Raw genomic sequence first — 26053 nt, 5'->3', positions numbered from 1 at the left:
GACTTTTGGCTTACTCCGAATGAAAGCGGAACGTTAGGCAAAACTTGAGTAAGGGTCCCATAGCCAAAACTTGAAGTGAGAGGAAATCCTTCCAAATTAAGGGGATTCCTTGGGGCCCCATTGGAAAACTTCCCCTCTATTACTTTTCTGGGGACAACCCAAAATTTGTGATTTTCTTTTACTTTCAACTATAATGTAAACAGCACAAATAGAGAGCATGAATCCCCCTAATGGGGGCACAGAAAGCAATAAAACCCGACAGGTGTTCTAATCTATCTCCACTCTATGCAAAACAAACAAAAAATAAATACAATTTGCTTTTAGCTGTACTTAAAGCGGGAGTTCACCCATTTGTTAAATTTTTTTTTTCTCCCCTTAGATTCCTGCTCGTTCGGTCTAGGGGAATCGGCTATTTGTATTAAAATATGAGCAGTACTTACCCGTTTTCGAGCTGCATCTTCTTCCGTCGCTTCCGGGTATGGGTCTTCGGGAGCGGGCGTTCCTTCTTGATTGACAGTCTTCCGAGAGGCTTCCGACGGTCGCATCCATCGCATCACTCGTAGCCGAAAGAAGCCGAACGTCGGTGCGGCTCTATACTGCGCCTGCGGAAAATCGTGACGCGATGGATGCGACCGTCGGAAGCCTCTCGGAAGACTGTCAATCAAGAAGGAACACCCATTCCCGCAGCCCATACCCGGAAGCGACGGAGAGGATGCATCTCGTAAACGGGTAAGTACTGCACATATTTTAAAACAAATAGCCGATTCCCCTAGAGAAAACGAGCAGGAATCTAAGGGGAAAAAGTGCCCTCTAAGGGTGAACCCCTGCTTTAAAAGCTTAGTTTGGTCAGGGAATGGTTCACGTGAACCAAAGAGCAGACTATCACCATTGCATGTTTAGACATTTTGCTTTTCCAATTCACTCCTCAATAATGATACCAGCTTGTACTTGCTTTGCCCCTTGTGCCATATTTATTTTGAGTAAAAACTGATATTATAATTTATTATTGGATTTATATTAGCAGGAGCATTTTGACTTTTCTGAACATCCCCTGTACCCCACCCTGTCTACAGTTCTCTGACTGATTTTTGTCACAAATCAAGTATAGTATAGCTGTGCACAGGAGAAAAGAGCTGGACATGGGGGGGGGGGGGGGGGGCTTTCAGTGTAGTTGGAAGTGCTCGGGGGTCTCAGCTCACAGTCTACAATGATCATGGTACAGGCAACTACACTCTGTTTCCACTAGTACAACTTGTCATGAGACTTTGGACACATAAAGTCGCATGAGAAGTCACAGCCCATTGATTGCCATCTGTTCCCATCAATGCGACTTTGAAAATCAGCGACCTTTGAAAAGGTACCTGCATTGCTTTGTTGGATCAAAGCTGCACTCAGTCGCATCAAAGTTGCACTTTAAATCGTGCAACTTTGTGGTTGCAATAGTGAAAATGTGACTTGTCATGCAACCGTGTGTCCAAAGTCACATGACAAGCCACAGCCCATTGATTTTAATTGTACCCGTTCCCATCTAACTTTGAAAAGGTGCCTTCAGTGCTTTGATGCGACTTTGATCCAGAGAGCATAAAGTTGGATCAAAGCTGCACTGAAAGTCAACATCAAAGTCACACACTAAATCATGCAACTTTGGGGTTGCAATAGTGGAAACGTAGACTAAGGCTCCGTTTCTACTAGTATGAATTGTAATGTGACTTTGGACATAAAGTCGAATGACAAGTCACAGCCTATTGATTTCAATGGCACCCATGTAGAATTCAGAAATAAGGAAGTAAGGTTGTCTCTGAAGAACAGGAAGAAGCTGATTGTCTGGCTTTGATTAGACTTTCAAATCTTGGCAAACAGCTATATAGAAAATGAATAATGTCAAAGATAAAGATATTTTACATATAATTAATAGAACATTTTTGAATGGACTTCCACTTTAAGCTGGCCATAGATATATGATTTTCTTTCTGACAACCACGAGTTTTAGTGGGAGGGAGGGATTCCCTTTCAGTGATGAGGGAATCCCTCCCGCTGAGCTATTGTGTTCTCCTGGGGGGGTTGTTTTTTTGCTGGCAGTAATTACATCCTAAAAAGCTGACATGCTGGTTGTATCCAAGTTGAACGATGGATCGACTTGGATACAATCCGCCTGCCCATACATGGCTCGATTGTCAGCCGGTCCCTGCTGAACCACCCAAGATTTGAACAGTCTATGGCTGTATTTAGTGCCTAATTACTCCGAAACTGCTGACCTCAGCATTGGCCCACATGTACCATTATGGGAAATGCAGTCCTGTCTGTTACTAAACAAACATTGTGCTTCACAAAAATGTACATTTAACCACTCCCTTTGCAGACAAGCGGACTGGCAGAGGCAATATGCATCTTCACTGTATAATGTCATTCTGCATGATTACTACCCAACCTTATTCTTGACTTTGTGGCTGCCAACAATTACTTTATTTGGGAACTGATTACATAAAGTAGAAGTGTCTTTTAGTCTACATATTTTAGGAATGCTCCAAATCCACAAAAATGTGATTTGGAAGTCAGTCAGACCCGAGGGGGGTTTACTGTTCAAACAAAAAATTGTTTAAATTTCAGCATTTGTATTGATTTTGTAAATATATTAATAGCTCAGTTTTAGAGAGATTTAGTTCAAGGATATGGTGTGACATCCATGCTGATATGTCAGTTAGTAATGCGAGAGGAGACTAAAGGAGTGAGGTGAGAGGAGTAAACAGATAGATTCGGGTGTCATTGGCGTATAAGTGGTATTGGAATCTGTGGGCGGTTATCAAGTTACCAAGGAAGGAGGTATAGATAGCGAAGAAAAGGGGAGCAAGAACGGACCCCCACAGAAAGAGGAAATGGAGAGGAGACAGAGTTGTAGGTAACACTGAGGCCCCGTACTCACGACCAAACATGTCTGCTGAAACTGGTCGGCAGACCAATTTCAGCAGACATGTTCCGTCGTGTGTACAGCCGCGCGGACAGGATTCCAGCAAACAATTGTCTGACAGACCGTTTCTGAGCAGACAACTGTTTCCCGGACTTGCTTTAAAACAGTCCGCTGGAAACCTGTCCGCCCGGACATGTACGGTCGTCTGTACAGACCTACCGTACATGTCCTGCCGCCCGCCATCCCTCGCATGCGTCGAATGACTTCGACGCATGCGTGGAAGCATTTTCAAGGCAGGCCGCCCACGCCGGCGCGTCATTGTCGCGGCGACAACGCGTCATCGACGCGTCGACACCACGGACACGCCCCGCGTATTGTTTACGCGCGGTCTTCTGTTCGATGGTGTGTATAGCCATCGAACAGAAGTCCCCGGGCAGGCCCCGGCCAGACATGTCCGATGGAAACGGTCTGCAGACCGTTTTCATCGGACATGTCCTGCCGTGAGTACTCGGCCTGAAGGAGCACCGTGGTAGATAGGCAGAGAACCAGGATAGAGCACAATCTTGGAAACCAAGGGAATGTAGTTTTTTAAAGTGGTTGTAAACCCGTTACAACCACTTTTACCTACCGGTAAGCCTAGATTAAGGCTCACCTATATCTCGAAATATCTCCTAAACCTCGATGTCGCCCTAGACAACGGCACAGGCGCACTTTAGCAACAGCGATCTTTCCAGCTCCTAAAGGAGCCCGTGCCGTGAGTGACATCATTGTGGCTCTGGCCAATCACAGCGGCAGAGCTGCGATACCCGGAGGTAACCTCCGGGAGAGATGCTGGCCTGCCTGAGCGGTGTACGAGGAGGGCTATGCTATGCCGTCTTTGTACACTGTCCTATGTCGTGCTATGCATTAGTGGTGAAACGGATCACAGTTGATCTGTGATCCGAACGAGTCACCCCATTCGGATCGGCACACACTGTGACCCGCGGATTGCCGCGGCTCCGGAGCTAGGCCGAAGCCGCTGCCTTTCCTAATGTTATGGCCGTGGGTTCCGGAGCTAGGCCGAGGCCTTTCCTAATGTTATGGCCGTGGCTCCGGAGCTAGGCCAAAGCCGCAGCCTTTCCTAATGTTATGGCCGCGGCTCTGGAGCTAAGCCGAGGCCTTTCCTAATGTTATAGCCGCGGCTTCGGAGCCAAGCCGAAGCCGCGACCATAACATTAGGAAAGGCCGCAGCTTCGGCCTAGCTCTGGAGCCGCAGCCATAACATTAGGAAAGGCCGCGGCTTTGGCCTAGCTCCGGAGCCGCGGCCATCTTGGTACACCCGGCGGCGGCCCTCCTCTCTGTTTACACCCACAGAGGAGGAGGAGCCAGCACTCGTGGGACACACCGCTGGGAGTCATACTACCTGGTGGGGGTCTGTCTGCCTGTTACTACCTGGGGGGTGTCTGCCTGCCTGTTACTACCTGGGGGGTGTCTGCCTGCCTGTTACTACCTGGGGGGTGTCTGCCTGCCTGTTATTACCTGGGGGGTGTCTGCCTGCCTGTTACTACCTGGGGGGTGTCTGCCTGCCTGTTACTACCTGGGGGGTGTCTGCCTGCCTGTTACTACCTGGGGGGTGTCTGCCTGCCTGTTACTACCTGGGGGGTGTCTGCCTGCCTGTTACTAACTGGGGGGTGTCTGCCTGTTACTACCTGGGGGGGGGGGGTGTCTGCACCAAGGGGGTTCTTTACTGAGGGGGGACTATAGTTGGTGGGGGGTTGACAATTTTTTTCTGCACCGGGTGACACCAACCCTAGTGACGCCACTGCAGTGGGGGAGATGTGAATATTACAGTGGGGGGGGGAGAGATGTGGATATTACAGTGGGAGGGAGGTCGGAGATGTGGATATTACAGTGTGGGGGGGGGGCAGATGTGGATATTACAGTGGGAGAGAATTTTTTTTTTTTTGCCGATCCAAAAAATGATCTGATCCGTGACTCCTGATCCGAGGAACGATCCGAACCGTGAGTTTTTTGATCCGTTGCACCCCTACTATGCATTCTAGCTCATTATGCCTTTGTCTTGCAGGGTTTTTTTTTAGGCTTTACTTCCTCTTTAAGAAGGAGCAGGTGGTCAACAGTATCAAAGTGATTCCTTTTTTTTTTTTTAATGTTCATAGTTAGTGGTTGAGGTGGATGGGATTTTACTTTTATTATATTTGACAAAGCAGTACTCGGAGGTGTGTGTGTGTGTGTGTGTGTGTGTGTGTGTGTGTGTGTGTGTGAGTGATATATATATATATATATATATGTACATGTACCATTACCTTTTCTGAAAGCTAGTTCCTTGATTTCATTTTTTTGGAGCATAAGAATGAGTATGCTGCAGTGGAGATAGAATTCCTGATCTACGAGGGGCGTTCAATTCAAACTTTTGAGTTTTTATAATAAAAGAACAAGTTTCAAGGAGTGGAAACTGCATTTATTTCTCAACATACTCCCCTGCTACTATTATACACTTATCACATATTTTAGCTCATGCCTGGAAAGCTTGGGCATAGAAAGATTTGTCAGTATGCCTGAACCATCGTTGGACATCCTGCTTCAGTTCGTCATCAGAAAGATTTGCCTCTTGTGCAATTTCACTACAGGTTATGCATAGATTATCCAGGATCAGGCATTCCATGCACTGAATGTTCACAAGAATAATTGCCGTGGGCTGGGAACCACCACGGCCCCCGGGATTGTCATTGCCGGTCGTACAGCCATCTTTGAAACATTTACACCGTACTGCACTTGAAGTCTTTTGTAGATATCCGCAGGTTTTACGCCTTTGCTCACAAGAAACTTCATCACCGCATACTGTTCCATGCACACACCAACACTTGTCTGTCATCTTGATCAACGGTCTCTGGACTGGGCCTCAAAATGTGCACAGCCTATCAGTGATAGGACACACTTGCCACTTACTACTGCATGTACTACCGCCATGCTAGCATCCCTTTTTATAGCTGTAAAATTAAAAGTCCTGGTTTGACTTGAACAGTCCTCGTACATAACGTACATTTTCTGTGATAGTGACCTAGAGAGTATTGAAACCACTTAAAATTTGCTTGCCGACCACCCCAAGTAGGAGAGTAGCTGTCCTGCACTCGATTACGTATCTAGCATGTGATCCAGCACTTCCGAGAAGGGGGTACGCGCCCGCCACTCCTGCTGTGCTGTGATTAGTCACAGCACAAGCCGAACAGCAGGTCCTGGCTAATGATTGACCGCTGATCAGTGAAAAGGATGATAAGTGAGAGCTCTGTTAATTTAAATAATACAGAGCTCTGTGCCGGTTTTTGTTTCCCTGCAAAGCCAGCACATCCCTTATTAGAAACAGCACACTGTTAATGCACCAAGCACTGTTATGCAAACATTTAACCCTTGATTGCCCTTGATGTTAGCCAATGTCATTAGTACAGTTACAGTGTATATTTTTAGCACTAATCGCTGTATTAGTGTCACTGGTTCCCACAAAGTGTCAAAAGTGTCAGACTGCCTACCGAACTATCATAATCCTGCTAAAAGTTGCTGATCACCACCATTACTAATATAAAACTAGTTACTAGTATAAAAATAAATAAACAAATAAAAATTCCAGTATATATCCCATAATTTGTAGACGCTATAACTGCACAAACCAATCAATATATGCTTATTGGGATTTTTTTATCAACAATATGTAGCAGAATACATATTGGCCTACATGTTTTTTATTATTATTATTGGGTGTGTTTTATAGCAGAAAGTAAAAATGTATTTCTTTTTTTTCTCCAAGATTTTTTTTTTTTTCTCTTTTATAGCACAAAAAGAAAAACCCTAGTGGTGATTAAATACTATCAAATGAAAGCTCTATTTGTGGGGGAAAAAATATATTAATTTTTGTTTGTATACAGTGTTGCATGGCCGTGCAATTGTCAGTGAAAATAACACTGCGTCAAAAAGAGGCATGGTCATGATATACGTGGATATTTTGAGCCACTACACTCAAAATGACATTGACAAAGTTGTCTCAATTCTGTCTAGGAAGATTTCATCCCACTATACTATATATATAGTATATTGTAAAGAGAATTGCCTGAGAATCATGAACTAGAGGAGATTAAGGGGGGATATGATTAACATGTATAAATACATAAGTGGTTCATATAGTGAACTTGGTGTTGAGTTATTCACTTTAAGGTCAACACTGAGGACAAGGGGGCACTCTTTACGTCTGGAGGAAAAGAGATTTAATCTCCAAATACGATAAGATTTCTTCACAGTAATGCCGCGTACACACGATCGGTCCATCCAATGAGATCGGTCTGATGGACCGTTTTCATCGGTTAACCGATGAAGCTGACTGATGGTCAGTCGTGCCTACACACCATTGGTTAAAAAAAACGATCGTGTCAGAACGCAGTGACGTAAAACACGACGACGTGCTGAAAAAAACAAAGTTCAATGCTTCCAAGCATGCGTCGACTTGATTCTGAGCATGCGTGGATTTTTAACCGATGGTTGTGCCTACTAACGAATGGTTTCTTTCTATCGGTTAGGAATCCATCGGTTAAATTTAAAACAAGTTGGCTTTTTTTTAACCTATGAATAAATAACCAATGGCGCCCACACACGATCGTTTTGGTCCGATGAAAACAGTCCATCAGACCGTTCTCATCGGTTTGACCGATCGTATGTACGTGGCATAAGAGCTGTGAAAATGTGGAATAGACTCCCTTAAGAGTCGGTTCTGTCCAGCTCAGTAGATTGCTTAAAAAAAAAGGACTGGATTATTTCCTAAATATACATAATATAACTGGATACTATAATTTCTTAGGTAAAGTTGATCCAGTGAATATCCGATTGCCTCTTGGGGGGATCAGAAAGGAATTGTTTCCCCTGCTGGAGCAAACTGGATCATGCTTTGCTGGAGTTTTTTTTGCCTTCCTCTGGGTCAACTGTGGGTATATGATTGTGTGTGTGTGTGTGTGTGTGTGTGTGTGTGTGTGTGTGTGTGTGTGTGTGTATATATAGGATTTTACTTTAAATGTTTTCCTTTTATTGGTTGAACTGGAAAGACTTGTGTATTTTTTGAACTGGACTATGTAACAAAACAAGGACACAACATAGTTTCAATGCAGGAGGACTTTATACAGCAAGTTCATAGTGTTCTGCCATTATTCAGCCTTTTCTCATAGCAGCAGACTCTCGCAGCATAGGGAATGATGGATAAAGAGCATTGAACATCAGCCAGCTCACATACATATATTTTATATATATATATCACACATACACACACATACACACAGGGAGTGCAGAATTATTAGGCAAGTTGTATTTTTGAGGATTCATTTTATTATTGAACAACAACCATGTTCTCAATGAACCCAAAAAACTCATTAATATCAAAGCTGAATATTTTTGGAAGTAGTTTTTAGTTTTGTTTTTAGTTTTAGCTATTTTAGGGGGATATCTGTGTGTGCAGGTGACTATTACTGTGCATAATTATTAGGCAACTTAACAAAAAAAAAATATATACCCATTTCAATTATTTATTTTTACCAGTGAAACCAATATAACATCTCAACATTCACAAATATACATTTCTGACATTCAAAAACAAAACAAAATCAAATAAGTGACCAATATAGCCACCTTTCTTTGCATGGACACTCAAAAGCCTGCCATCCATGGATTCTGTCAGTGTTTTGATCTGTTCACCATCAACATTTCGTGCAGCAGCAACCACAGCCTCCCAGACACTGTTCAGAGAGGTGTACTGTTTTCCCTCCTTGTAAATCTCACATTTGATGATGGACCACAGGTTCTCAATGGGGTTCAGATCAGGTGAACAAGGAGGCCATGTCATTAGTTTTTCTTCTTTTATACCCTTTCTTGCCAGCCACGCTGTGGAGTACTTGGACGCGTGTGCTGGAGCATTGTCCTGCATGAAAATCATGTTTTTCTTGAAGGATGCAGACTTCTTCCTGTACCACTGCTTGAAGGTGTCTTCCAGAAACTGGCAGTAGGACTGGGAGTTGAGCTTGACTCCATCCTCAACCCGAAAAGGCCCCACAAGCTAATCTTTGATGATACCAGCCCAAACCAGTACTCCACCTCCACCTTGCTGGCGTCTGAGTCGGACTGGAGCTCTCTGCCCTTTACCAATCCAGCCACGGGCCCATCCATCTGGCCCATCAAGACTCACTCTCATTTCATCAGTCCATAAAACCTTAGAAAAATCATTCTTGAGATATTTCTTGGCACAGTCTTGACGTTTCAGCTTGTGTGTCTTGTTCAGTGGTGGTCGTCTTTCAGCCTTTCTTACCTTGGCCATGTCTCTGAGTATTGCACACCTTGTGCTTTTGGGCACTCCAGTGATGTTGCAGCTCTGAAATATGGCCAAACCGGTGGCAAGTGGCATCTTGGCAGCTGCACGCTTGACTTTTCTCAGTTCATGGGCAGTTATTTTGCGCCTTGGTTTTTCCACACGCTTCTTGCGACCCTGTTGACTATTTTGAATGAAACGCTTGATTGTTCGATGATCACGCTTCAGAAGCTTTGCAATTTTAAGAGTGCTGCATCCCTCTGCAAGATATCTCACTATTTTTGACTTTTCTGAGCCTGTCAAGTCCTTCTTTTGACCCATTTTGCCAAAGGAAAGGAAGTTGACTAATAATTATGCACACCTGATATAGGGTGTTGATGTCATTAGACCACACCCCTTCTCATTACAGAGATGCACATCACCTAATATGCTTAATTGGTAGTAGGCTTTCGAGCCTATACAGCTTGGAGTAAGACAACATGCATAAAGAGGATGATGTGGTCAAAATACTAATTTGCCTAATAATTCTGCACTCCCTGTATGTATATATATATATATATATATATATATATATATATATATATATAATGCCCGTGCACCGCTGAAACTAAGCAGTCTGGCTACCAGGTAAAACCTGGGCTTATAAATTGGGACTTTATCCCACCCAAATGCCCCGTACACACTAGAGGATCGGACCGTTTCCGCGGATAAATCCTCTGGCGGATTTTGATCTCATGGTTGTACTAACCATGAGATCAAAATCCCTGCGGTGACGTGTCGCGCCGTCGCCGCGATGATGACGCGGCGACGTGCGCGACGCTGTTATATAAGGACTTCCACGCATGCGTCGAATCATTACGACGCATGCGAGGGATAGAAGCGGACGGATTGATCCGCTGAGTCTGTACAGACCAGCGGATCAATCTGCTGGACTGGATTCCAGCGGATAGATTTCTTAGCATGCTAAGAAATCTTGATCCGCTGGAAATCCATCCCCGGGGACAAAAATCAGCGGAAAAATATCGTACACACCAGGGGATCTATCCGCTGAAACCGGTCCGCGGATCAATTCCAGCGGATCGATCCTCTCGTGTGTACGGGGCCAAAGGCTCTTGGCTGTAGGACTTATTTAAGATTCTGAGAAAACAAGTTTAATTTCTCTATATCAGTTATCAGACCTAAAGCCCCTTACCAATATGTATGTGAGAAACCTAGGTGACACATACATAGTCCACAGTTTTTCCAACCAGTGCCATGCTCTCTGTTTGAACCTCATGACATTCCATTCTGAGTTTAGAGACAAATGCACCTCCTGTGGCGACACTACAAGCAAGAGAACAAAACTTTATTTTGTTTTTAATCCTCATTAATGTAATATTGTTTGTTTTGTGTATTGTATATTGTGCAACAGGTGGCACCACACCAGGATCTTGACTTCTTATCTTTCACAAATAAAAACATTGGCTTTTAACAATGTATTGATGTTTTTTAGGCTATTTTGGTGCTATGGTGATTATGCTCCCTGTTCTTAATGGATTCAGTGTCAATCCCATTTCATGGTATTTTTTTCTTTTTCCTAGCTAATGTCTAGCTTTTCAGGGATTATCTCATTATGTGTTCCTTGCCTTGTCATTCAAATCCCAGTCTATACTTCAGCAGAAGCCTTCAGCCATATTATACTTTCGCTTGTCACTTGTAACTAAAGATGTGTTTAATCTTTTAAGAGGGTTTAGGTCAAATGCTAAAGATGCAGATCTGTGAACTTATAATGAACACAGTAGAGTGTAAAGGATAAATCTACTTTCTTCTGTTTGGATTATTTATTTCTCCTAATTATTAGTTATTTCTTCTAGATTCAAATAGATTCCATCAGTTATAAAGTTATACAAAAATACTGATTCTGAAGCCCTGGACCTCAAGTACAGTAACTGAAGAAAAGGAAAATTTTTGTTTATTTGTCAATTTTTCTGCTAGATTTTGTGATTTGCATAGGAAAAATTATCTGGGCTGAGGAGCAATCCTAATCGTGTAAAATTAGTACAAATCAAGTGACATTCTGTAAAAAGACAGATATCGTAAAATAAAAAAAAGTTCTTTCCCAATTATCATATATGAAGAAACTGGGACACATTAATTGGAAACCATATCAATAGGGGGGGGAGAGGGGGCGACGACAGGAGAGCCCAAGCATGTTCATGCAGACGTGATTCTAGGATTATTTTCTCAGCATGGATACCACCTGAGGCAACTCACTTGTTTTGAAATCTCCATCCCATAAACCGGTCCCAAAAGTCGCAAAAGCAATTCATACTTGAAGTCGAAACACAAGTGGATGACAATTTCTCTGCCATAGCTGCTGTTGTGTTCACGGAAATAGACCAAACATAAGTAAATGAGCAGTAATATATCACTTAATGAATTTTTTAACAATTCACCTCCTGCATAACTGTGTAAAATTCTCATAAAGCAGAAGGAAATGAATAAAGTATCCACAAACTACGCAATTCAGTCTTGCCTTTGGCATATACGGTAGTCATATATTTTCTTTTCTATAGATAAAGCATAAAACACGGGTGACAACTATAGCTTTTTAACTAATTGGTTACCTGACTTCTAGGATTAGAGTAGTTGTCTCATGAGGATAGACTATGTGTTCCCCAGACATTTATTATATCACTTTGTACAGTTAGCAATTATTATCCTATTCGTAAGCAGATGGTTCCTTTAGTGACACTATGGTGCCTTCCTGTCCTCAGTGCTATTGTGGAGTGATGCATACCAACGGGGTTGTTACAACAATAATTGTTGTGTGCTGATAAAGAAAATGATCAAACACTGGTCATAAGAGATTTTCATTGCTATAATATGCTGTATCAAATATAGAACCACTTAATGTTTAGCTAGCCTTAGTGACACATTTGGGGAGATATACTAAAACTGGAGAGTGCAAAATCTGGTTCAGCTCTGCGTAGAAACCAATCAGCTTCCAGGTTTTATTCTTAAAGCTTAATTGAACAAGCTGAAGTTAGAAGCTGATTGGCTACCATGCACAGTATTCTAAATTAACCTGTTTTGGTAACTCTCCCTCGCTGTATAAACTCCATACAGTGATTGTATACTATATACCAGGGGCGGCTGGTGGTATATTTTTTTTAGGGGGGGGGGGGGGATCTGCCCGATGCCACCACCCATACCCCAACACCCCGGCGGTCGGTCGGGTCTCCAGCATCCCCTCCCCGGTCGATCATTCGATCCCCACACTTACCCCATCTCGGTCGCTCTGCGCCCCAAGCCCACCCTTTTTTTAAGGCAAATTAAAGCCTCAGGCTCTAATCATGTGCTTTAAAAAAAAAAAAACATTGGAATCAACGCGTCCGACATATGATATGGGGGGGCACCCCTGCGCTCCGTATTGACGAGCCGCTGCTGCTATGTACCAGCTTTTCTCAACTGTTTTACCTCAGGGGAACTCTTGAAATAGCTATCGGTTTTCAGGGAACCCCTGTTAAAAATGTATTTCTATAATTTATTTCTTCATGATTAAGACAATGTAGAAAGGTTTGAATAAAAGAATGAAGAATGTTGTATACCTAGAAAGATTGACACCCAAAGTGGATAATGTAAATGTCATAGATGTGTTTATTTTGATTAGTATACCTCCAGGATCTAAACCATGCATAAGAACAGATATATTGTACAAAATACATTACATTTTTATTAGCAAAGCCATAAAAATATATATAAAACCATAATGCAGTACACTATAACAGTTGTACAATGTGCGGTATATAAACTGGGTGAACAATTCTAGGGGGAGTATAATGCCGCGTACACACCATCACTTTATGTGATGAAAAAAAATGACGTTTTTAAAAACGTCACTTTAATTGACTGTGTGTGGGGGAAAACGTCGTTTTATGTCTTGTAAAAAACGACCAAAAAAAATTGAAGCATGCTTCAATTTTATGTGTCGTTTTTCAAAAGTGCACTTTTTACTTCACAGAAATTGACCGTGTGTAGCAAAAAACGTCGTTTTCTAAGACGTTTTTTCATCCACGCATGCCCAGAAGCTACTTATGAAGCAAGCTTCAATGGTAAAACGTGGTGGAACGTAACCTCACTTTGCAGGATCATTGTGAGAAAACGATGGTGTGTAGGCAACTTCGTCTTTGAAAATTGAAGTTTCAAAAACGTCATTTTTTACTTCACAGAAAGTGTCGTTTTTTTTATCACATAAAGTGATGGTGTGTACGCGGCATAAGTGTCAGTGCTTAGATATCCCAGTACTGGCACTTCTCATACACCCCCTAGAGATGTTTGTCCCATTTATACATACAGCATTGGGTGCTTAGTAAAATGTCTAACAAGTTTTTACATATTTTATGGCTTTGCTAATAAACATGCAAAATATTTTTTCTCAAAACAAATTCTGGTTTAATGAACTGTTTAAACTCTGAGTCATTGTTATCAATATAAAATAATGTGTGCCACAATTAAAGTCCCCTAAGCCACTATTGTTTTTTGGGACATTTTTCTGGTTGACTAAAGAGACTGAACTTAAACCTAAGGGTGTTTCTGTGTTCTTTTGCGTGGCATTGTTCAATTAAGTGTCATCAGATAGAACCAGTTCTGTATCCTCAAATAATAAACATATGTACAGTTGTGAGAAAAACTTTGTGAACCTTTGGAATTTTTTTACGAAAGACCTGTAAAATGTAAGATATTATAATTAACAAGCATACCATTTAACGCTGTCATATTTAAAAAAAAAAATTGCAAAAGTGTACCTGTTTCAGCTCAGGAAAGGTTGGGCATTTTGGGGATAGAGCAAACAATTCTAAAGAAGTGTCTTCTCCGACAGTTTATGCAGGATGGGGGTGTGAAGAGTATGACAGCGGGGAGTATGTGCAGAAAGAGAGGAGTGCCTGGGGACTGAGAGGATAATACACATGGACTGAAGGTTGAGTGTTGAAGGGTTATCACATATGCCCAGAGGAATGGGACCTGAGGGGTTAACCTACCTGAGTGGAACTGGGTGCTGAGGGGTTATTTCTTATATGCTGAGGACAGGTCACAAAGGGGTTAATTAACTCACACCTGAGTGGGTGCTGAGTGCTAAGGAGTAATGCTTATATGCTGAGGACAAATCACTAAGTGGTTAATGTGCTTACTCTTAGGGGTTGATGCATGTTTTTTTTAAGCTGGTGGTGGGTGTGCAAACACTAAACACCGGTAAGTGAACAAAAAAGTGCATGTGAACACACACACACAAAAAAGTGCACTTAGGGTGTATTTCTTTTCCACCTCCTAAAGAAGTAGGACCCCTCTCTGACCCCCTGGGGCGCAAGGCTCCTAATGAGGGTAAGGCGCACGCAGGCCAAAGGGCCTGGCAGACCACTCTTTTCATAATCAGCTGTAGCCGACCACTGAGTACTAGGTGAGGAGCTCTCCTGAAGAGAGACTCCCCTAGGCAGGGGAGAAAGGTACCTAATGGCCACACATCCTCCCTTTAGACTTCAGGGTAGGCCCAAGGACCCTCCACCCAGAGTAAAAAGGCAACACAAACATAAGCGCATGTGGAGAGAAAAATAAATATGCAAATAAAGAACGGCTAGGCCTTGCAGCTTGATAAAAAACATTGCCCCAGTCTCAGCCAAAAGGCCTAGTACATGAGGCTTAGTGCCAGAAAAAGGCAAGGGTGTCCTGGCAAAGAGCTCGTTCTCACAGTGAGGTCTCAAACCCATGATTAAACTAGAACTCCTGGGGAATGCTTAACACCATGGGCTCCCTGCCTTCCCAGCCCATGACTTGACCAGGTAGCACAGTTCAAATCAGGAAGCATTTGCCCCCTTGTGAACCTACACGCCAGTAAAGTACTTTCAACTCACATCTTACGTGGTGCATGCTCTATTCAGTTTCCTTACCCATTGGTAAGGTACGAACCCCCATCATACCAGCAAGGGCACTATACAACAATCATCCTATCCATAAGGACCAGATAAAGTGTGGAGCACCCCTGCTGGACACTGATAAGAACGAATACTACACTTGATTTAGCCAAAAGGCTGAGAAGTGAGGAGTTGATGCATGTGCTCTTGAAGCAGATCACATTCACTGCAGACAGGTCATTGAAGGATTGATGGTAATAAGCTAGGGGACTGATGGGTTAGCTCTGTGGATTACTGAAATGTTAATGCACACACACTGCAGTTAATTTCTGACGGGTTAATACACATGCTCTGTTGCTGTCAGAATATCAAGAATGCTCTGTACTGACAGGACACATTACTGCTGGTATGGATACTGGATAGAGAGTGATGAGTAAAGCCCAATGCTATGCTGCACAATGGGAAGTAATAAGAATCCTTGCTTCTGCAGAGTTAGGAAGAGGTAGAGACTTCTGCTAAACTGAGCTACACTCTAGTGTGCAGTGTTTATGGGGAGGGCACAGACAGTGTTCAATATGCAATTTGTGTGGTGGGAGTGTGTGACTGCAGACTGAGCTGGCTTGGAAACACCCTTTTAGCCCCATACTATGAGTCTAAATATGTACCCAGGAACTTATTTAGGGGACAATGCCAATGCTATTACTCAGCCCCTTTGCTTTCTGCACATCAGCTCTTAGCAACAAAATGGCACTGTAAAGAATTTAATCAAGCAGTTCTGCTCCCATGATGCATTCCGTTATCCCATTGCCTTAGGCTGGCCCATAGACGGTTCAAATCTCGGCTGGTTCAGCAGCGACTAGCCATATATGGGCAGGCTGATTGTACCAAGCTGATTAATCGTTCAACTTGGGTACAACCAGCCTGCTGGCTCTTACATGAGAAAGTCGCTAGCGGCTGGCATAGCTGCTAGCAATAATCACTGTCTTCTCCTGGGCTTGGGGAAGCATGGCAGGAGGTATTCCCCAATCAACACTGTCTGTGTTGATGGGGGAATAAAGTGAACTTCTTTCTTGCAACCCGTGGTTGCAGGAAAGACATTCTATCCATGGTTGCAGGAAAGAAATTTGCACCGTGTACGGCCGGCTTTATTGGCCATAACTCCCTTCCATTGAAAGACAGGGAAAGTGCTAACTAGGAAAGAAGGCACCATTACTTTGTGCTATCTTGCTCCAATTGCTCAATTGAAGCTTTCTTCCTACAGAGTACTTTCACACTTGTGCGTTTCGGAATGGGTGCAAAATCAAATGCTTTCTTGCAGGGCAAAAAAACACAATAAATATATATAAAAAAACACAATCAGCGCAAAAAAACCTTCTGAAGCTGCTGAACACTAGGGGTCAATCATTCAAATCCCAAAAGAGTAAATATAAAAAGACAGGGCAGCGCTAGTAACAAGTCCATATATCACAAGTCCACCGGTATGTGATGTCTTCAGTGGTGCTACAATATGGTAAGCATGCAGGTGACTTTGTGGGAAAAAACCTCCACCAATAGAAGAAATGGCAGCTCACTTCACAGAACGGACCCTTTATTATGAGGGTCATATATGCTTTTCCCTCATGGGGTATAATGGCAATCAACCAAATCGGGCAAACAGATGCCGACACGTCCCTTTGTAGATAAGCGATACCAATTTCAATGTACGAGGTATAGGGAACCACAACTCCAGAGCCACATAGATCATACGAATGAAAAGAACATATATAGTGCTCTCCGCAAGGCTAAAAACTTTTATTTTTATAGAAACAGAGTAAAACTTACAAAACAGGCACTGTGACCCAGTGTCTGGTATTCCAGCGTGTACACAAAGTCAGCAATTGCTTCGGGTGACGTCACGTGACTTCCGTCTGTCCCTACGCGTTACAGAGTCCCTTTTTTGATCCTATATGCATTCATTAATACAGTCTATATAAACTGCTGATGTTCTTCTGTGGCTGATTCATCCTCAGACTTTATTTTGGTCACATCTCTATGTCCCAAACCTACCCCTATTTTTCTAAAGTAACCCTTGTCTACTGGAAGGATCCCGTCCAATATTGACAAATCAGACCATCAGCAGCTTGGTCACTATACTCAGTTTGGTAATCTTACCCTTATTTGTCCCGTACGTGTTACATCCCTGTGGGCGGGACTTCGTGAGCGGAAAAACATGATGCCATTCTGCAGACACGCGACAGGGCCCAATAATTCTTAATGGCACCGCAACAATTCTTGCTAATTCACATGCCAAAATGCATAGTAATAAAGTACCATGTATTTTGGTGCAGCGCAATATTTGGAAAGAGTCAGGACAGCCAATTGAAATTATTGCATGGTGTCAAATGAGACACAGGCAGGAGATAGGGCCGAGTTACCTATCAGACTATACAGGGAATGTATAACCTGTTTACTGTGCTTTTCCACTGGGAATTCTGCACTCAGTAGTGATTACCAGCAAGTATGAATAGAAAGAGTCAGGCTTTGGTAACCATAGCAACATATTAACATCCTTCTTCCTTATCATTGCATATTTGAAATGTGAACAGTCTCTTTAATCTATACATAAGCAAATATCTACTTGTCCTAAAAAGCGGGTAAATGGGCATCTTGCACCGGGCTAGTCCCAGGTCTGCTTGTTGCCACATAGGTTTCTATGACAGTAGTGCTAGAACTGTTTACTATTTAATTCAAAAGAAAACGCCATCCAAAATTTTATTTTCCCAATATTGGATAGATTTGGGAAGAGTTGAAACCAGATATTTTTATTGCTGTCAGGGTTCACCATCAATGTTTGCCCCATCGACCATTGTCACTAATAAATCTTTAAGTGGGGACACCTGCTACAGCCTGTGTACAACATTGTGTTAGGGTCCTTTCACACGAGCGGACCGTTCGTTCATTACAAGTCCGTTAACGGACTTGTAATTAATCCCTATGGGATCGCGTCCGTTAGCGGATGAAGCATCCGTCTGCATCCGATCCCTAATAGGGGAGAGCGGAGCAGAGACAGGGCGGTCTCTGCACTGTGTGCGGGGACCGCCCTATCCGCCGACAGCTCAGCGGGGATCCCCGCTGAGCTTTGGCGGACACACGGAGCGGACACAGAAACGGTCCGCTCCGTGTGAAAGGACCCTTAGCCTTTGATTAAGAGCTGCCGTATTCTCACCAGGATCTGCAGTTGGTAACACTAATAAAGGAGAGTGTTAGATGGTGGAATTACCAGAACAATATGCCTTATTAGGCAAGGTACCCAAAGAGCCAGGTACAATTTCTACATGTATTCCACTGTTCAGGGGGCTGTCTGCCAACATCTGTGTACATTTTATCTGAAAATATTACTTAACACCTAAATATGTCTAGACTAGGCCTCTTCCGCACAGGCGGAGCTCCCACCAGCTCAGGAGGAGATCTCTCCGCTGATGACAAGTCCCTCTCTGCTCACTGAGCGTGGGGGGCTTGTGCAGTGCCGCTATCTCCTATGGGGAGACCTGATGAAAACAGACAGCATGTCCGTTTTTATCAGATCTCACCCAATCCGATATGGACGGATGGGGACGTATCGCCATCCGTACGATTTTTGGCGGATTGGGTCGGATGTCAGCGGACATGTCTCCGCAGACTGCATGGAGCGGCCCTTCAGGTCCGCCGTCAAAACTGAGAGGCGGACCTGAACGGTCCGATCGTGTGAAAGGGGCACAGGGCATTTTTATACATTATGCTTAATGTCTTGGAATCTGTCTTCAGATATTCTCTTTACAAAAATAAACAAAAATGGCACCTTCTGTTTCTGGTTTACCTGTTCGACTTAAGTTGTGACATCATCATTGTTTATATTATGGATAAAAGTTGTAGTAAATTATGTCATCAGTCTCCCAACCATTCTTATCGTTGTAACAGGCAAATAGAGCAGCTGTCTGGACAGCTGGCCAGGGCATGTTATGAAAGTTAAGGTTTCAAATAGTTCAATAGTGGACCTGCCTCTACTGGGAATTCCAGCTGCTTCTAACTCATTACTCAGTGGCAGACATTTTCATTTCTCCTGTTTGTAACTGAAAAGATACTGTAATGAAAAAAATAAATCTATTTTGAAGTGTGATTGTAAGCTAGCCCTGCAGATATAAAATAAAACTGCTTCCCTGACTGGGTACTAGCTTAATACATAATGGGGGTTATTTACGAAAGGGAAATCCACTTTGCACTACAAGTACAAAGTGCACTTGAAATGGCACTTGGAAGTGCAGTCGCTGTAAATCTGAGGGGTAGATCTGAAATGAGGGGAAGCTCTGCTGATTTTGTCATCCAATCATGTGCAAGCTAAAATGCTGTGTTTTATTCTCCTTGCATGTACCCCTCGGATCTACAGCGACTGCACTTCCAAGTGCACTTTCAGTGCAATTTCAAGTGTAGTTTGCATTTGTAGTACAAAGTGGATTTGCCTTTTGTAAATAACCCCCAATAGGTTTATACAACCATAATGTCCGTGTCAGATTTTTTTCAGTTAATTTAAATATATAGCCATCTATACACATGTGATAGATTTGCTTTGCAAACAACTAAATACATTTATTGAAAATACCATGGATCATCCATAGATGCATATGAATCTCAAAAAAAAAAATCCAATATATTGCCGCTTACAGTATTTAGATAAGGTGGCTGCATTTGTTTTCACTCTTCAGGCTAGAAACATCTTCAGCACGCACAGACAATACTTGTTGACCTTGATAGAAATACAGGGGCTGATTTACTAAAACCGGAGAGTGGAAAATCTTGTGCAGCTCTGCATAGTAACCAATCACCTTCCAGGTTTTCAAAGCTGAATTGAACAAGCTGAAGTTAGAAGCTGATTGGCTGCCATGCACAGCTGCACCAGATTTTGCACTCTCCAGTTCTAGTAAATCAACCCCTAAGTGTCCTTGTCACTTTGCATAATGAACCTAATTAATTGTGAAAAGTACTAGTTCCATCAATTTACCATGACTGATGAAGATGAAAAAAGGAAGACATTTTCAAAGTTAAGTATTAAAACCATGGCTCAATGAGTAAAGACAAGAAGGGGCAGGAAGTGTGATCTACAGCAGTGGTCATCGATCCTGTTCTCAGGGCCCACTAACAGGCCAGGTTTGCAAGATAACTGAAATACATCACAGGTGATATAATTTGCTGCTCAGTGATTGCAGTATTCTAGTCTGCATCTCCCCAAGGTAATACATAAAACCTGGCCTGTTAGTGGGCCCTGAGCACAGGGTTTGATGACCACTGATCTACAGGGGAAAAAAAGCATGAGAAAGAGAAAACCAAAGCAGCTACTACATTTAGGGACTGTTATACTGCAGTATATTTCATTATTGTTTTTGGGTTTGGATACACTTTAATGTGGAATAGTCACACATCTCTTAGATATGCTGATTCAGAAATCAAGATTGTGTTAAAGTAGATCTATAGGCAAAACGTTTGTGTCATTTTGGATAGAGCACAGGAGGATTATAACCCCTCTCAGATTTTTTGCCATCTTTGTCCCATTACAGAGATTTCCTCTCACTTCCTGTCCCATAGCTAAACAAGAAGTGAGAGGAAATCCCTGCAAATTAAGGGAATTCCTTGATGACCCCCATATCACCAGAACTAGTGTCCACCTTGGAAGATTTCTCCTCTATTACTTTTCTGGGAACAACCCAAAATGTGTGATTTCCTTTTACTTTCACTAACAATAAAAGTTAGTTATACTTTAATGAAAACGCTGCATCTCATATAGAGAGTCCTTGCATGAAACAAAATATCAACAAAACGTACAAAAAAGTAAACTGTAAATAAATAGCCAAGTGCAGGATTTTGTTGTATTCCAATATTTTTATTGAATTTCAAAATAAAAGATACAATAGAAAGACAGGTATGATCCGTCCATGCAATAAAATTCAAGTTACAGGTGCAAGTCAATAAGGACAAAACAACATAACTCTCATATGACATTTTCCCGGATTTATACTTCAAACTGTCAACGGACATATAGAAAAGGGGCTAAATCGGGACCACTACGGGGCCTCTCAACGGAGAGCCCAACCAACCTCAAGGACCCGTCACTCAGCAGAATAATGTATATTAGCAACAAAATAATAATAAGAAATAAGGAAGAACACAAAAGGAGGAAAAGAAAGGGAAAAGACTAGAAGAGAAAAGGAAAGGAAGGAAGGAAGGAAGGAAAGAAGGGGGGAGCACTCCCATCTGAAGGGGCCACCCTCCAATAGCAGTCTACCTCTCACGTAGTAGTGAGATAGTCACAAGTGCAGGATTTTGAATTGAACTTTCTGGCCACAGGGTGACTGAAAAGTGCTGCGTGTCAGCATAGGACATATTCTAGTTTGCTAAATACATTTGTCAGGCACAGTAGTATACAGTTTTGATTGTAATTTTGTTTCTAGCTAATTCTGTAGCTTCACGTTTCTTAAATATAATAATGCAATACACTTTTAGGGCCAGTTCACACCAGACGCAGTTCCGTGTGCTTTTTTTCTGCACAAAATGCATGCACAGTGTTTTCCATGTATTCCAATGGCTCTAGTTCACACCATGCAGTCAGTTTCTGCATCGGAAACTGACTGCATGGTGTGAACTAGAGTCATTGGAATACATGGAAAACACTGTGCATGCATTTTTAGTGCAGAAAAAATGCACACGGAACTGCGTCTGGTGTGAACTGGCCCTTAGGTTTGACTTTTATTACAATTGCTTCATTATGATTTTTGATTTTGGTTGTAACACCTTTCACATCCAATTACTGGTGCCCATAATGCATACAAACACAAAACCCAACAATAATACAATATTGAACAAATATTAACCACTTCAGCCCCGGAAGAATTGGCTGCTCAATGACCAGAGCATTTTTTGCGAATCGGCACTGCATCGCTTTAACTGACAATTGCACGGTCGTGTGACAAACACAATTGGCGTCCTTTTTTTCCCCACAAATAGAGCTTTCTTTTGGTGGTAATTGATCACCTCTGCGGTTTTTATTTTTTGCGCTATAAACAAAAAAAGAGCGACAATTTTGAAAAAACACAATATTTCAAGTTTTGATAGTGTGAACAGCACGGTGTGCTGTCTATTGTATGTTGTGCATAGGTGTGTAAAGAGCGTTTTTAACGCCTCTCAAATGCCTGCTTTTAATGCCAGTGTGAGCTTAGCCTTACAGACCGGTTTAAGTAATTACAACACAGTCCAGCATGTGTTTGGTTGGGAACAACAGAAAATTCAGTTGCACAGTCTGATTCTATGTCCTACAGTAAGAGAGGGTGCAAATAAAGTGACGGTGCTACTTGGGTGCAGGAGAAGCATTGCACCCAAAATGGAGTCAGGGCCATCCACACATTTTTCCCGTGCTTGAAAAACATGATATTATCTGAAAAATTTATAATTAGTATAATCAATTGCACAAATAGCCAGCATGCAAAGCTACATAATGTTTATATTTATATCAACAGCTGGGACGAGAGCAGCTCTATAAGCAGTGGCCTGAGTGATGCATCAGGGAATCTCAGTTCGGAAGAGTGCAACGCAAGCTCTTCACTTACTTCCCTTCCCTCCACACCCACCACATCCAGACGGAGCTCCACCATTGCTGTAAGTAGAAAATGGGAAAAGAGGAAAATCTGTTTGGTAGCTGTGTATATTCACAATTTACATGACCTGCTAATCATGGAACATATAGTATTCTATGTAATTATGTATTTACATCGATTTCTACGGTACTTTTACATTTTAAAGACATTAAGTATCGGGGCTTTCATTTCCGATTTCTGAAAATGTAATTTCCCTGGCCATTGTGCTGATCCTCCATTACTATAACCCACAAAAAGCATGTCATCCTGATTTTTCTGATCTGCATACTTGTTCCAGAACTTAGCTCAGATTGCACTGCAGTCAGTGGTTTAGCATAGTAGCTGGCCCCCATATTTGTCTTGGTAAAGGTACACTTTAAGTTAACATTTTATTTGGTTGCTGGGCAGACAACTTAAGTGGCAGTGTCTCTTTTACCATCATTTCAGAGACACTTTCTTTATCAATAAATCATCAGACACTGTTCTGTCCTAATCAATCACTCTACCTGCAATCATACCTAGAGTGGCAGCTCTGTCCCCTGATTTGCCCATTCATGGCAATGCAGGAATTGTTGATGGGATATGGGTGTCACATGTTAAAGGATCAGAAGCTGGCATGATATGAGCTAGGGTTACACCGATACTAGTATCAGTGCCAATACTGAGCATTTGCAGGTACTTGTACTCCTGCAAATGCTCCAAAGCTTCACCCGTTACCTGGGCAGTCAGGGGTGATCGGTGCGGCAGTGGGGGGAGTTTCAAGCATCAGTCTCCCTGTATAGATTTCAATAAAGCAGTTGACAGCCGCCCCCCCTCCCCCGTGGCTGGCAGCTGCTTTATTGAAATTTATACAGGGAGATCGGTGCTTGCAACTCCCCCCTCCACCGCTACACTGTTCACCCCTGACTGTCCCCTGTGTCCTCCTCTGTGTCCCCCTCTCCGTGCTCCTCCGGTCGTCGCCATGTCCTCCATGCTCCTTTGGTTCCTCTCTGTCCTCCTCCGACCACCCTGTCCCCCCCCCCCTCCCCGGTCCCGGATCTGTCAGAATGGAGAGCAGAGAAAGGAGCTGGTAAATCTGTCATTGACCGGCTCTGTCCTTTTCTGAATGAGTGTCAGTGAGCACTTCCTCTGTTCATTTATCTGAGCATTATAATCTGTATTTATAATGTATCAGTTTATGAATGGAGAGGAACCGCTGTCTTCTGTCCATTCATTTTCAGTGCAGCTGAGGCTGCAGAGAAAGCGACTGGGGAATCTGTGCCCTCAGTCCCTTTCTCTATCTTAAAGGGGAGATGACAGGGGTCTGTTTAGTCCCCCTCTGTCCTCTTCCGACACCCCCCTGTCCCAGATCTGTCAGGATGGAGAGTGGAGAAAGGAGCCGGTAAATCTGTAATTTACTGAATGTCCTTTTCTAAATGCACAGAGTCAGTGTGCACTTTCTCTGTCCATTCACATAACTGAGCATTGTAATCTGTTTTTATGATGTCTCAGTTTACCGGTGAGTACTTTAAAAAAAAGTATCAGTACTTGTACTCGGTCTTAAAGTGGTATCGGTGCAACCCTAATATCAGCTGAGGAATGAAAAGTGTAGGCTTTGCATAATGTGGGGGCGAATCAGTGGGTTGGTGGAGTCCTAAACGTGGACTTGGTCCGCCTTGCATAAACATTTAGTGAGGTGAAGAGGAATACTCCAAGATGATGTTTGTTTTTGTTTTTTGAAAGGATGCTGAAGATTTCTTGGTGTTGTTAATAGCAGCCTATGCTTAATACAAATTTTCATAATTTTTCTCTGGATTTTCTTTTGTATAGCTTCGCACAGATTCTGAAAAACGCTCATTAGCAGAAAGTGGACTGAGCTGGCATAGTGAATCAGAAGAAAAGGGACAACGCAGGATGGAGTATGATAGTGGCAGCCTAAAGTCAGATCATGGATCATCTCGATGGCGGCGGGAAAAGAGTGATGATGTCCAAAAGTCAGAGACGAAAAAGCCTGTAACCCTTGGCCAGCCACTGCGTAGAGGAAAAAATCCACCCATTGGTGTTACTTCCCCAATTACCCACACTCCCACTGGAACAACCACACAAAAAGGAGGTGGAGGTATTAAATTCTTACAAATAAATGTATCTATTTATTGAAAGCTGTATTAACCACTTAACCCCCGTACCATATTGCTGGCCAAAGACCAGAGTACTTTTTGCGATTCGGCACTGCATCGCTTTAACTGACAATTGCGCGGTCGTGCGACGTGGCTCCCAAACAAAATTGGCGTCCTTTTTTTCCCACAAATAGAGCTTTCTTTTGGTGGTATTTGATCACCTCTGCGGTTTTTAATTTTTGCGCTATAAACAAAAATAGAGCGACAATTTTGAAAAAAAATTATATTTTTTACTTTTTGCTATAATAAATATCCCCCAAAAATATGTAAAAAAAAAACTATTTTTTTCCCTCAGTTTAGGCCGATACATATTCTTCTACATATTTTTCGTAAAAAAAAATCGCAATAAGCGTTTATTGATTGGTTTGCGCAAAAGTTATAGCATTTACAAAATAGGGGGTATTTTTATGGCATTTTTATTAATATTTTTTTTTTTTACTATTAATGGCGGCGATCAGCGATTTTTTTTTTTTTTTTTTTTTCGGTACTGCGACATTATGGCGGACACTTTTGACACATTTTTGGGACCATTGGCATTTTTATAGCGATCAGTGCTATAAAAATGCATTGGATTACTATAAAAATGCCACTGGCAGTGAAGGGGTTAACACTAGGGGGCAGAGAAGGGGTTAAGTATGTCCCTGGGTGTGTTCCCATTCCCCGCTCTGTAACGAGCGATCGCGTGTGCCCGGCGGCGATCGCGCCCGCCGAGCACGGGAGTCGGGGGCGGGCGCGCGTGTCCCTAGTTCCCTGCGAGAGAGCCGTCGTAGAGCTACGGGCTCTCGTGCAGGAAAGCCAACCTGCCGCCGTAGAATGACGGCGGCAGGTCGGCAAGTAGTTAAACCCCAAGCCAAAAGTGTTAAATATTGCAGCTTACCAATCATTAGATGTGGTGGCTAAATCTGTTTTCTTTTCTTTGGCTTTTTCCCTCAGTTTTCACCTTGTGATCTGGCCAGTAACACACCTCAGGTATTAGTGAGACACAACTCTGAAAGAATTAGCCCAGGAGGCACAGCAGGCAGCAGCATCATCAGTCTGGGGGGAGGGGAGTGTTAAATGTATTAGCAGATTTTAATACCCTAACTTATTGAAGCCAAACTCAAGCTCACACTTTACGACTGGTTATAGCAAACAGT

General features: G+C 42.7%; 1 protein-coding gene across 6 annotated transcripts in view; it reads left to right on the top strand.

The window, feature by feature from the left end:
• The window catches only part of NAV1 (neuron navigator 1), a 282057-nt gene that overhangs the window by 151182 nt on the left and 104822 nt on the right, over positions 1-26053 (top strand). For 5 of the 6 annotated variants that reach the window (XM_040337722.1, XM_040337721.1, XM_040337720.1 and 2 more), the window contains 2 exons: positions 22645-22783; positions 24571-24859. In XM_040337722.1, the coding sequence (XP_040193656.1) occupies positions 22645-22783; positions 24571-24859 (428 nt within the window). Of the gene's footprint in view, positions 1-20430; positions 20499-22644; positions 22784-24570; positions 24860-26053 lie in introns of those variants that run through there. The other variant, XM_040337723.1, reaches the window with a different exon arrangement.

This window comes from Rana temporaria, chromosome 2 (genome assembly GCF_905171775.1).
Source record: "Rana temporaria chromosome 2, aRanTem1.1, whole genome shotgun sequence".
NCBI classification, from domain to species: Eukaryota; Metazoa; Chordata; class Amphibia; order Anura; family Ranidae; genus Rana; species Rana temporaria.
Note: the sequence above shows the minus strand (reverse complement) of the source record. Positions and strands in the feature narration are given on the sequence as shown.